General features: G+C 35.7%; 1 protein-coding gene across 1 annotated transcript; it reads left to right on the top strand.

The window, feature by feature from the left end:
- The first annotated feature begins 341 nt into the window (after positions 1-341).
- On the top strand, positions 342-14,183 carry LOC144965015 (uncharacterized). Its single transcript, XM_078899872.1, has 6 exons — positions 342-515; positions 2,319-2,594; positions 2,863-3,033; positions 4,054-4,156; positions 9,805-9,935; positions 11,366-14,183. The coding sequence occupies exons 2-6, from the start codon at positions 2,532-2,534 to the stop codon at positions 11,624-11,626; spliced, it is 729 nt and encodes a 242-aa protein (XP_078755998.1). The 5' UTR covers positions 342-515; positions 2,319-2,531; the 3' UTR covers positions 11,627-14,183.
- Positions 14,184-14,206: the final 23 nt, after the last annotated feature.

The following is a 14,206-nucleotide window of genomic DNA, read 5'->3' as shown; positions in this document are numbered from 1 at the left end:
TTTTTCTCATCGAGGCCGCTGGTTGGTTAGCCAATAAGAGCACCGTACGGTTTCCATTGGGTAAATTCCTTGATATAATATATATATATATATATATATATATATATATATATATATATATATATATATATATATATATATATATATAGATCTCTCTCTCTCTCTCTATATATATATATATATATATATATATATATAAATATATGTATATATATATATATATATATATATATATATATATATATATATATATATATATATATAATATATATGTAGGGATCTCTAGCCGTAAACAATCTTACGGCTACAGTGACCATAGCAATGGTCATTCCTACTTTCGCTCTGCCTCGTCCCAAGCTGACCCGGCTCATCTCATAAAAAAAAGCCAAGGGGACCTCTCGACTATCTCACTCCTTTTACAGACTCTCACTTTCAACTCAGCTCACTCCTTTTACAGACTCTCACTCGACTGCTCATTCATTACTTATTTAATCTACCTACCGCCTAAATCCAGGGTAAGCTATATTTTTATACTTTAACTTTATCTGCTAGTTTTAACTTCGTAATTCCGTGATCACCGGCCATCTGGACCCATCCAAATCCAAGACGTCTAAGTCCTAGCCTACAGCCAGAATACCGAGTTCTGGCAAGCACGGTAGTATATCTCCCTCTCTCTCTCTCTCTCTCTCTCTCTCTCTCTCTCTCTCTCCCTCCATCTCTCTCTCTCCCTCCTTGGTCCTTCCCTGCATCTCTCTCTCACTCTCTCTCTCTCTCTCTCTCTCTCTCTCTCTCTCTCTCTCTATCATCTCCCTCCCTCCCTCCTCCTCTACTTCTTCTTTTTCTTCTTCTTCTTCTTCCCACTCCCTCTCTATATAATTATAAACGGTTGCGAGAAAATACACAACAAAAAAAAAAAAAAAAAAACAACAAAAAAACGTTTAATTTTCTTTTTGTGATGGATGGTCATAATTTGACAACAGAATTAAATGTATTTTATAATTTATTGCTTTATTTAGATCATGTAAAACTGTGAATTTTGGTAAATATTTACAATATGTTGTACTCCAAATAATGGGAATTCAATTTGCTTTGAATACCTACTCGTAATGATAAAAGTCAGCATTTTTAATGCTCCTATATTCTACGGAAGCATTCAGTTGAACTTCAAAAAAAAACACAAAAGTTTGCTGTTGGCTTCAGCTGACAAGAAACGGAGAAGGAAAGAATGGGAAACCACCTCAGGCCTCACCCTACCATGTGTTAGGGGAGGGGGCGAGGTCAGTGTCATTCAATAGTAGATAATTGTGCATGTGGGGCTCTGCCCTAGATACAGAGAGAAAATTATAAATTGATTACGGGGGAAGGTGGTGGGGGGTTGACCCACAAACTACCGAGGTCTTAGGCTTCGGGAGACTGATACGACATGAAATAGAAAAGGCCGCTGGTACTTGGATGGTGGAAATCACAGACTACTCCTGTGTTATCTATCGTGGAAATGGGTGGGGGGGGGGGGTAGTGACAATCAGCATGGGATGTATATATACATTAAGGAGAGGCGATATCCCCCCACCTGTCAGTGGACAGAACTTTCATTGCGTTATATCATATAACCTCCGCCTCCTCTTTCTATTCCGGCATGACGAGATTAGACGGGAGGATGCGAGAAAAAATTGATCACGTGTTCGTTCAGTCGATGTTTGGTGTGGTTCGGTGTACAACTATAGCCTGGTATAGTATAAAATATTCCTTTAACTTAACTTTAACTCAAGGTGAGCAACTCAGTATATCTACGGGAGGCCTTCCGAAAGCTCCTACATCCCCAGTATTCTTTTTTTTATTATAATGTTCTAGTAGGGGGTTTGGGAGGGGGCAGACTTTTATTATATAGAATATGTTTCATATTTTTATGTTTTGCTTTATTCAATAAAATCTAAAAATTGAAAATAAAGCCTTCCTGACATTAGTACTTTCACCAACACTTTCTTTACATGGGAGGTCAAGGAACCGGAGTTGACAAAGGATCTGGACCACTGGACTGTGTGTGGTCATCACAGGAAATCGCTATCATCATTTTCTTAACAATATACTACTCCTACAACAGCTGAGAGACATAGCCGCAACCGTGTCACATGAAATCATAGTTTCTTGTCTGCCTTTACATGAAATCAGTGATCCTACTATTTCGTACCCTATTTCTACTTGACCACCTCCACAGAATGGTTACAGTTCGGAACTCAAGTCGACTCTGCGACTGAGACCATCCACCTCTTGTATGGTATTCACCACTAACATTGTCCAATTTATAATGTTTTCCACAGTGATGTCAGTGGTATAAGAGAGGGTTTGGTTGTGATTCAAGCAAATGTTTGATCATCATTAGCTGTTGTCTCTCGAGGTTGACCTGTCCATCTTTGATCCCTCACATGCCCTTTGGTTGTTGAATTTTGTGATAGAGTAATAGATTAGCAGGAGCTCTAACGTTGAAAACTCTTCAACTTCTTCTGAAGAAAGGTTTCTCATCCAGCATAGAAATGATCTGCCAGCAAATGATCAAGTCTTTCATCAATAGAGCCCTTGTGCACTCTCCTGCAATGGTAACTAATTTTATTAATATGTCAAATTCACTTGCATTATAACTAGATCTTCATTTTACCTTTTAAATGTTAATTAAAAAAAAAAAAATATGGATCATTAATTATATTTAAGTTTGTTAAGAATGGAAATTAATTAATTCAATAGATGTTGTGTAAGTGTGTAAGTTGCGGCTAATTGGCCTTATGGTATTTAACACATCTGTCACATGATATAGATGACTTCATTTATTTATGTAGAATACATTTGTTTTTAAATTCTTTTATTCAGAGAATACAGCAGAGGTTTTTACCAACCACATTTCATGATCTTCAAAAAGCCAGATTTTCATCCAAAAGTCCCGATGGTTCTTGTTCTAAACCAATCTCTCGCTTCCCCATACCAGATCCTAAAACATTGCCAGAAGATCTGCAAGCAATTATGTCAGAAGCAGAAGAAAAGGTAGGGGTGGATCAATATTTATGTTGGAGATTGGACTAGAATAGCTTTCAAAAATAATGAAATTGTCTGTAACTGTGGACTTCTGATGACACAGTTCAAAATTAGATAAGGACCAGCAACTTGGATGTAATGGAGTGAAGACAAATAAATATTAAATCAGATAGACATGAGCTATTCTTTTGCAATGATACATCAATATTTAGAATTCTATTGAGATTATTATTACAAGTCAAGTCTAGAATCTGGGTGGGGCTGAGGCCTCTCTTCTTCTTCTTCTTCTTCTTCTTCTTCTTCTTCTTCTTCTTCTTCTTCTTCTTCTTCTTCTTCTTCTTCTTCTTCTTCTTCTTCTTCTTCTTCTTCTTCTTCTTCTTCTTCTCTCTCTCTCTATTTCTTTATTTATTTTCTTTACGAAGAACAACATTCTTCAGCTAATCTAGATTATTTGTTTTGCCAAGTTTTGGCTCTGAATATAGGAAGGACATTCCGAGGGCATGTGATTTTACATTGGCCTTTGGTTTTATGTTCGAATCTCATATATGGTCTATTCCAGGTGAATTTCAGAAAGGAGTTGCCTGGGTGGGGTTTCCGACCTCCCATAGTGGGCAGGGAGGCACTTACTGTGTCTTCTATCCCCCTGTATCTGTTTTCCAACATGCTTTCTGTCTTGTCTTGGAATGAGAGTTCTTGGTTTTGTCCTGGTTGTATTCCTTTTAGTGTGGACCTGTGCTTATGTATGGTTGAGACTTTTAGGTGATCTCAAGCTTAATACTTTGATAGTGTGCTCTTGGAATTTACATCTGTTTTACATCTGTTTACATCTATTTGAACCAATTCCCCTTTGTCTTACCTTTTCTTGGGTACTTTAATTGTAATTCTAGAACTTTTTACTATCTCATTTTCTTCCTTTTTACTGGTGCTGATATGATCTTAATGTATTGCAAGCGCCATAAAACCCTTAAAAACAAAAACAAACAAACAAGCCAAGAATAAATAACTGATAATTCTGTTTTTCTATTGCAGTCAGGATTTGTGCCAAACGTGTTTAAGACTTTATCGCACAGACCTGCTGAAATGAGAGCTTTTATTGACTATTACTATGCAGTCATGGGAGACAGAGAGGGAGGTGAGCTGTCGTTTATTCTTCTGTAAAAGGAGGGGTTGTAGAGGGGGGAGGGGAAGAGTTCGCTCTTTAAAATATAAAGTACAGAAAAGTGAATTAGTGTGATAATTTTTTATGCAGTGCAACATCCACTAAATATGCTCAAAGTGCTTTACAAGGGGACTCGAGCCACTGTCAACACTTAACATGTAGGATGAGACATAACGCTTGTATGGCGATGTTATAATTTTTTATTTTTTGGAACAGAGACAACGCAGTTACCAGCCAGGTACTCATTTTATACCTGAGTATGGTGAGTAATGTTAGTATAGAGCTTTTTCCAAGGACTTAGATTTGCACCATTCAGTGTGGGACCCAATCCCGGGACCTTCTGGTCAGAAGGCAGCCGCTTCTGATTGTCTCTGTCACTGGTTGTATGACATTAAAATATAAAGATATTTTCTACCACAATCGGACTAATGATTTTACAAAAGGTCCCCACAAAAGTATACCTTTAAATTATGAAACAAGTCTGCTGATTAAATTAAATCATAACTTTATTTAAAAAATAAAGATATTGTCAAAAATGAAATGAAGAGGTTTTGACAATCAAAACGTACATATTCAAATTGAGCATTTATATAGCGCAATATCCACTTAACGTGCTCAATGCGCTTTACAAGGGGTACCTGGTCAACAGCAACATTTAACATGTAGGACGAGACATGACGCCTGTTAGGCGATATTACAGTTTTTTGGACAAAGACAACGCTGTTAACGGCCAGGTACTCATTTTACACCTGAGTACGGTGGGAGAATGTGAGTAAAGAGTCTTTTCCAAGGACTCAACTATGCGCCGAGCGAGGCTCGAACCCAGGACCTTCCGATCCGAAAGCGAGTGTCATACCACAAGACCACATAGCCGCACAATATTCAGTAACATATAAGGACAATACAATACACACAAACAAATCTTGTGTTGTTGTCGTCTCGGGTTTGCTCCTCTGTAATCTTGTAACAGCGTCACTCTGCCTTTTCATGAAGATATGTAGTGTATATATTTCTTCACTCTGTAACGATCACGGCCCAACAAATATTGAGAACAACCGTGCTTTTCAAATTTGTTTTACGTACAAGACTTACACTATCCTTTTGGATCTGGACAGAGATTTGACCGACTCAATTGTTAACGCGCACCTTTTTCTTTATTATAACACTCTTTTATGGAGATGTGATATTATGCGACATATGTCGCGTTTTGATTCGTCACTGGACCAACCAGACTTTCATAATTTATTTATAACATTGTTTGGTCTCCTGTGCTATATTTAGTTTATTCTGAACCGGCCTGTATAACACAGTTTTGGCCTTCTCTGTGTTATACTTTATTGGGACATAAAGTAATAGATTTGCCTTCTCTGTACTATGATTTTATTGGTCTTTTTTTTTTATCAGACTGATATTGCATAAATTTGCTTTCTTTATGCAATGTTTTTGGTCACCCGTTTACGGACTTACACAGTACAGTAACCTGCACTATGCCTTGCTATTTTCCGGCCCCGAATGTATTTCACACAATCAACCCTGCATTGTGCGAAGAATAGCAAGTGACGATTTGCGGCCTGCCATGGGTTTATATCAGGGATGCCACTTTTCCGGTTTTAGCCGGAAATCCGGTTTTTTTACCACCAGCCGGTTTTAATCAGGAACGTTTTAATCCGGAACCTCCGGTTTTTGTCCGTCGTCACTATTCAAAAAAAGAATATTTTTTTTTTAAAGAAGAAGAAAAAAATCGCGGTAGTTTATCTCCGCCCATCCCCATCACTGAATTTGCCGTGTCAAACATTTCCCTCAAAACCACAAAATCACCATTATGTCTTATGTCATATTTGACACCTGTGCAATAGTCTCGTGAAATTTAGTGACTGTCCCGTTTTTATGACGTCGGGCCAGACTGAATGGCACCAGATGTCACAATTGACACAGACGACCAGTGGTGTTCTTTGATTAGCTAGTAGTTGATGGTTTGGTTGAAGGGGAAGGGGAGGGACAAATCTCTCTCTCTCTCTCTCTCTCTCTCTCTCTCTCTCCTCTCTCTCTCTCTCTCTCTCCTCTCTCTCTCTCTCTCTCTCTCTCTCTCTCTCTCTCCCTCTCTCTCTATTCCTCTTTCCCCTTGCCTTTCTTTCCATTTCTCTTTCTTCTTTTTTTTTTTTTTTTTGATAAAGAATTCCTAAGATCAATTCTCTTTCGCAACCATCCATTAAATCATCTGGTCATACAGAGATAATACATTAGCCTAGAATAAAGCAATGGTGGTTGGCTTAGTTTATTCGTCTGTCTTTTTACCTTTTGACTATGGCTTTTGTGAGATTCCTGGTTGTATTTATAAGCTGAATAACCACTAGGTTTCGGTAAAAAATAAAAGATATTGTAGCCTGCTTTATAAAGTAAAAATCAAAACAAAACTACACTTTCTGGCCTTTTATTTGAATAACATTGTAGGCCTTTAACATGTGGAAAGGACAATTCATTAAATGTTTACAAAAGTAAATTTATGTTTAATGATAAGAATGGATTTATACTAGTAATAGTAATATATTACATAATACCAATACAAAACTATGTTCCTGTTATTTTTACACTTTGCTTGCGTTTGACCGATAGACGGAGACATTTTCCTCCTTTTTGACAAATTGCTATTATTATCACTGAATGAAAAACACTCACCAAAACCACTACATCATCTCTACCACCACTACTATTACAACCACCACCACATCATCATCCCTACCAACACAACTACTGCAAATAACACCACATCATCCCTACCACCAGAACTACTACAACTACCACCACATCATCATTCCTACCACAACTATTACAACCACTACCACATAATTATCTCTAAAAGACCACCACTACTACAACCACCACCACATCATCATCCCTACCACCACTACTACTACAACCACCATCACATCATCATCTCTAAGACCACTACTACTACTACTACTACTACTACTACTACTACTACTACTACTACTACTACTACTACTACTACTACTACTACTACTACTACTACTACTACTACTACTACTACAATCACCACCATATCATCATCCCTACCACCACTACCACATCATCCCTACCACCACTACTACTACTACAACTACCACTACATCATCATTCCTACCACAGCTACTACAACCACCACCACATCATCATCCCTACTACAACCACCAAATGTAATTACACTTTCAACTTTTGAAATTCTCCAAGTCGTGTCAGGAATTGCTGCGAGACAAATTTTGGATCGCATCTCAGTGAATTTGAGTGAAGTTCAAATTTATAGGTTATGGTTGCATGGGTGGGTCATGATCTTCACAATGAAAAATTTTCTCCTTTTATGTGACCAGTCATTCTCACCCCTGATAGCTATATAATTTGTCTGTATTTTGTTTTCAGCACCTTATTTTATCAATTTGAAAACTGTTAACTCTCCTTTCTTTTGTGTGTTATTTGCTCTCAATTGCAATAATAAGTACTGAAATAATATTCCAAATTTGATATTTTTCAAATCCCTACAAAGCCCTTGACGTTGATTTGTATCTCGTCCGCGCAAGATTTCAGGCTTTTTAAAATTTGCCTGGTGGCATCCCTGGTTTATATAACCATGGTGAGTAGTATTCATATGACGACTGAGAGGCATTGTCAACACAAGATAGCATAGCAACAGGTTTGAAAAATAACAACTCATGATCACCTAAAGCTAATATCCCATTGAGACTTAAGCTCTATCTACAGTAACGTGACAGTCCCTCACTACAATATTACGATGGTCTATCCAGGCAGTGAAATCATTGCCCTATTCATGTACAGTCGCAAATCGCCCGGCAGCTGTGTCACATTGCGACATTCAACCTAATGCTCTGCTCTTTCAGAATCTTTGCCACAATACGAATGCCCTAACACATGGCCTCAAAGCAGAATTAAAATTAAAAATAATCAGATCTACAAAATGTTTGATTTTTTTTTCAGTTTGAGAAAAAAAAATTGATTATTCTCGCTTAGGCATACAATTGTAACCCAAAGTTTTAAGATGAAATTTTGGACATTTAGTGGACTCAGTCATAACACCAGTTTGACAGGATGAGTCACATATTTTCTTTGACTTGCACTTTGTTACATTCAAATCTTTGAATATTTTGTTCTCTTTGGACAAATATTAAATCTGATCGACATAAGCTATTCTTTTGAAATGATGTATATATGTTACAGTGAATGACATAATCAGTCGGATGGTGAAAAGGTTTGAACTGAGATATTGTCAAGTTTAGTTAGAAGATCAATTTTTATAAAAAATGAATTCTTGTCATAAATGACTAAATCAACCCTTTTTGTACATCTTAGGGAAATATCAAAGCTTAATTTCACTTCTAAATATTTTTTACAGCTAGTCAAGTTGAAAAGTATGAAATTTGAGACAAGTTGCTGGATACCTTTCCCATACATTTGACCATAACTTCATGAAAAATCACCCGATTTACTTCAAATAAAGATTAAAGTGCTCTTGGGAGCATATTCGTTCAGAAAATGCAAAAAAAATCCAAATCCAAAATATTCACCTCCCGCTGATTTTGTCATGCACTGACACATATTAAAAATGCTATTGAGATTGTTATCTCAAATCAAGCCAAGAATAAATAATTGATAATTTGCACTGTGTTACATTCAAATCTTAGAAGATGTTTACTCTCTTCAGAGATTACCTTTGGTGAAACCTTTTTTTTTTTTCATTCCTGGAAAGATAAATGCAGGGTGATTTAACAAAATGTGAACATTATATGATCACCTAATCACATCATTGTTAAGCGGCATTAATATAAAAGGGGAATGAAGTGGCAGAGTGGTTAAGGCATTGCACTGTGATCCAGAAGGTCCTGGGTTCAAGCCCCGCTTCAGGCACATTCGTTTTTTTTTCCTTGGACAAGATAATTAACTCCCAATTTGCTCACTTGGACAACATGGGTGATTCCTGTTGATATTACACTCCTGTTTGATGGGTTATCTATATTCCTTCATGGAATGCCTAGGTGACGGGAAATTATGGTGCCGTTGTGAAATGGCGTCATTAAAAAAAAAAAAAAAGTTCAATTGAACAAATTTTGATACAAATTTGATTGAACTGCCCTGAATATTCCAAATGTTTATACTTAATAATAATAATAATATAATATATTTATATAGCGCCAATCCTGTGTTGCCGCAGCTCTAGGCGCACATTGACAGGAGGGGAAATCATACATCCTACATATAACAATGACATTTCTCAGATATTATGGACTATTTATATACACACCGTTCCATTCATAACATTATTAAAACAGAAGAATTCATCATCGTGTTTTAAGGCACTTTTTGAATGTCATTTCAGATGAAAATACTCTACTTATAACATCTAATGGCAGTGAATTCCATACATGAGAAAATGCCCTACTTAAGACAGGTTCCAATTAAATTTTTAAATTTGTTTATTTGTCTTACAGGTAATATCAACAAAATTGACAAAGGAATGATTAAACATCTAATGGCAGTGAATTCCATACATGAGAAAATGCCCTACTTAAGACAGGTTCCAATTAAATTTTTAAATTTTTTTATTTGTCTTACAGGTAATATCAACAAAATTGACAAAGAGATGATTATAGTTGCAATCAGTGCCATGAATCAATGCAGGTATTGCATCATAGCTCACAGTGCCTTGTATAGAATCTTCTCCAAAAATCCAATCTTGGCCGATCAGGTGAGGAATGAAAGAGTGCTTGAAATATGAATATTCTTTCACCTTAAACCAAATTTAAAACAACAACAACAACAAAAAGTAAACCCAAAATAACAATAAAAGCCAAAGACAAAAAAATAAGCCAAACAAACACAACATGAACAACTAAAAAAAAGAAAGACCTTCCAGTTGCCTGGAATAACTCGTGTTTTAAAAATTTGTCCAGAAAGTTTGTCCTTCAAATATCGATCAATTTAAATGACCCTCATCTTGGTAAACACTCTGAAACCTGGGACTTCGCAAAATGACCCTCAGTTTGAGAGTTTTTGCCAAGATGAAGGTCATATAAATCGATTGATATATTTGGAGAACGAGTTTTCTGGCCAAATTTTTAAATACATGTTTTTTCAGAGTGTGGCAGTTCACTGGATAAAAGCCAAAGGGTTTTCTATTGTGCCAAAAATCCCCCACTCAAGAAGAAACCATCATCTTTACTCTTTCTTCCCCTCCACTATCCGATTTTGGAACTCCCTACCAACCAATTGTAAACAAGCCCTTTCGACTGATGACTTTAAAAAATCGCTCCCTGCTTCCGTCTAAAATCCCTGTTACTGAAAAATCGGCCATACAATCTTCAGCCTGAAGCTCTATAGATGTCACTGGCCTGAAGCTTTGGACTTCATGGAAGAAGAAGAAGAAGAAATTGTGTTCCTTGTTATTTCGTCAGATTTTAAACATATTTACACTCTTTGCATTGTTATCAATGTTAATTGTTTTTTTTTTTGTTTTTTGCCACATATTCATTCCAACTCAGGCTGAATAAGGGGGTCCCAATAGCTCAGTTGGTAGAGCACTCGGTTCACACACAAAAAGGCCATGATCAATCCCGGATGCATTCAAGATTTTTTCTGCCCCCCCCCCCTATCCATCCAGCAATGATTGGGTTGCTGGGTATGTTGGATTTGGTGGAAAGTATTTTGCGATAGACTAGCATCCTATCCAAAGGATTGCAAACAATTACTATTGTCAGTTTCACGCCATAGAAACTTGTATAAACTCTGGCTCTATGGGCCTCATGGCTCTGTAGGACTACAAGCTAATTAAGCATTTGTTATTTTTTTTCTTCTTACAGGGATGCCAACTGTCTTGTTTTTCCGGATTTTACCCGGGTTATTTTTTTCACACCTCAGCAGCTTTTCCGGTCTCCAGGAAGAAGACCACTGAAGGTCTTTCTTCTCAAGACAGTAATAAATATAAGTGAACTTGATACAGCAAATGCCCCATACACTTGCAAAGGAAAGGGGGAGAGTTAGGAGAGATATGTTATTGTTTTATTCATTTACAAGGTTTGTTTAACGTGAAATGTGATACTTTTACTCATTTTCAGTTGGTTTTATTTTCAAATATCTTTTGGCAACCTTGTTCTGTTTTGTTTTTTTTCAAACATTCAGGTTGCCGCCAACTGGCAAACAGCAGATTTGGATAATCGACAACGTGCTATTCTTGAATTTGCTGTGGATGTTGCCAGTTGCAAACCAGTACATGAGGACAGATTCTCAGCGCTTTACGCCCATGGCTTGACGGAGGAAGATGCTTGGGACATCGGGGCTGTTGTAGCTTTGTTTTCACTCTCCAATCGCATGGCTTTTCTCACCAGCATGGCTCCAAATGAAGAGTTCTACTTAATGGGAAGAGTTCCAAAGTCAAAATAGATTTGTGGATAGCCGTAATTGTGAATGTGTAGTGTACTCCTACTACTGTACTGTGATGGTTTTGATAAATGTTATTGTAATGTCAATATCAAGATAATAATAATAATAATAAAAATAATAATAATAATAATAACAATACCAGAAAATGAGTGAACTGATCTTTTAGGCTACAAAAATTACTATTTATCTTGAGCATCGAAGGCCCCAATAGAATCAAAATTATTATATTTTAATGACTTGATATGGTTCGTCTAGTATATTATGTGTCCAGTAATAGATTTTGTTTCTTTTTAAACAAAAATTAAATTGAATAAAGGTTAGTGATTACTATACAAACTATTTTAACTTTACCACATGTTTTTATACTTGTTTTGGAAATACCAAGGTATAAATATTTATGAACAATTGAAAATAGATCACTTTATTATTGTAATGTAAAAGATTTATTGACTTTATTTGTGAAAACTTCTTTGTTGTTGACTAAAAGGGTATAATTATTGCCAAATTGTGTTTGATTTTCCATTCATATGAACTTGAGAGAGTTAAAAGTTAATTTTACATCAAAATAATTAGAACTATCAATTTTTTTTTTCTGATGTTAAGAAAACAAATTTATCCTTCTCAATAAAGAGATAAGCTTTACCCAAGTTTCACATTTTATTATTATACATTCGATTTTCAGTGTTTAAATTGACTGGACATAGCACATTACCCTGCCAACAAATTACCCCTGTCATAACAAATTACCCTGACATATCAAATTGTCCCAGCAAAACAAATTACCCTGACATAACACATTACTCTTACATAACAAATAACCTCAACATAACGAATTACCCCAACAAAACAAATTACACTGACATGACACATTACCCTCACATGACAAATTACCCTCGACATAACAAATTATTCTGACAAAACAAATTACCCAGACATGACAAATTACAACTCCATAACAAATAACCCTGACATGATAAATTACCCCTGACATAACAAATTACAATGACATGACACATTACCCTGACAAAACAAATTGTCCAACCATAACAAATTACAATGCCATAACAAATTACCCTGACATAAAAAATTATCCCGACATAACAAATTGCCCTGCCATAACACCATTTTGAGATGATTGATCCCATACTGAGTGCTGACTGAGATTTCTGTGATAACAATAGGTCCTTAATCACCTTCTACTCTTAAGATTAATAAAATATGTATTGGACCAATAGATAGAAAATATGAGATGGACCTTGAACATTATTTTTCTATTGTTGAATGCTGCCTTTGCTCGGCGCATAGTTGAGTCATTGGAAAAGGCTTTTTACTCACATTCTCTCACCATACTCAGGTGTAAAATGAGTAACTGGCTGTTAAAAACGTTGTCTCTGTCCGAAAGAATTGTAATATCGCCTAACAGGTGTTGTCTCATGTTAAGTGTTGCTGTTGGCCGGGGACCCAATGCATCACTGAAGTCCAATTGACTTGCACATATTTGCAGGGCTTAAAGCTGCCCATAATTATGGGTTTGATTTAACATTGTTGTAATTGACAATATTTTGCATTGATTTTAGAGTATTTTCATTACAACAATGAGCCCATAACACTTTGGGTTATCAGACCTGTAAATAAGTAGACGTTGAGTCCAATATAATTGATCTGCCTTGTCTCATGGGTCTCCTGGATAGAAATGAAATGCCTTATCGATTTTGCCATCTCGCCCCCAGTTGATATAACGTAATTAAATTTGGTGGTAAAAGTGATACTAAGCTGCTTAGAAGCTGTGGACTGTAAAAAGTAATAAACAAAAATGAATGTAACAGCTTCTATAAAGAACAAAAAACACGGAACATTTTGGGCTCACAACCTTTCTTCAACCAACAACAAAATGCAATAAAGACATAAATACATTACTAAATTCTAAATTGACAACAGATTGTCCCCCCCCCCCCCCCCCCCAAAAAAAACAAAAAAAAAAACAAAACAAAAACAAACGATAAACAGCAATAAATCTGATTTCACACTTTCATTTTGTTGAAGCTTTTATTGATATTATGAAATTTGTTGCAATGTTATATCAGTAGTTGGCACAATATAATGTATATTATATATATCAGAAGTTGGTAAAATTAAAATATATTATGTTCTTTGTTTAAATTCATGTCTTATGAGAAATAGATTTGCAATTAAAGCCATTAAGTTTTTGCTTTTCTTTCTTTAAAATAAAAAAATTGCACACACAGCTTCCATTCATGGTTTTATTTTTTCAATTTTCTCGGGAATAAAAATCCGTTTTTTTTTTTTTTTTTTGTTATTTATTGTGAATGCTTGTCATAGCAAGATATTATTTGTTACGAAGAATTACATCTTTGTCACTTATCGCTTGGCCTGTCTTTGCATACTTTTAAACTTTTAGTATTCTCGACTATATTAAATGAACATCACATATTCCGAGTACTTTCAAATAATATGGTAACATTGATTCATAGGGAAACTCTGTCTCTTAGAAAGTGGACTGATGGGTTTATATATATATATATATATATATATATATATATATATATATATATATATATA

Source organism: Berghia stephanieae, chromosome 2 (genome assembly GCF_034508935.2).
Source record: "Berghia stephanieae isolate SIO BIC M18660-M18661 chromosome 2, UCSD_Bste_1.3, whole genome shotgun sequence".
In the NCBI taxonomy this organism is placed as follows: Eukaryota; Metazoa; Mollusca; class Gastropoda; order Nudibranchia; family Aeolidiidae; genus Berghia; species Berghia stephanieae.
Note: the sequence above shows the minus strand (reverse complement) of the source record. Positions and strands in the feature narration are given on the sequence as shown.

What these genes read in the sequence shown, in the direction of transcription:
- LOC144965015 (XM_078899872.1), top strand. Translation starts at nt 2,532, where the DNA reads ATGATCTGCCAGCAAATGATCAAGTCTTTCATCAATAGAGCCCTTGTG. An exon ending in CATGGGAGACAGAGAGGGAG is followed by an intron (nt 4,157 to 9,804) that starts GTGAGCTGTCGT and finishes TTTGTCTTACAG; the next exon opens with GTAATATCAACAAAATTGAC. An exon ending in ATCCAATCTTGGCCGATCAG is followed by an intron (nt 9,936 to 11,365) that starts GTGAGGAATGAA and finishes TCAAACATTCAG; the next exon opens with GTTGCCGCCAACTGGCAAAC.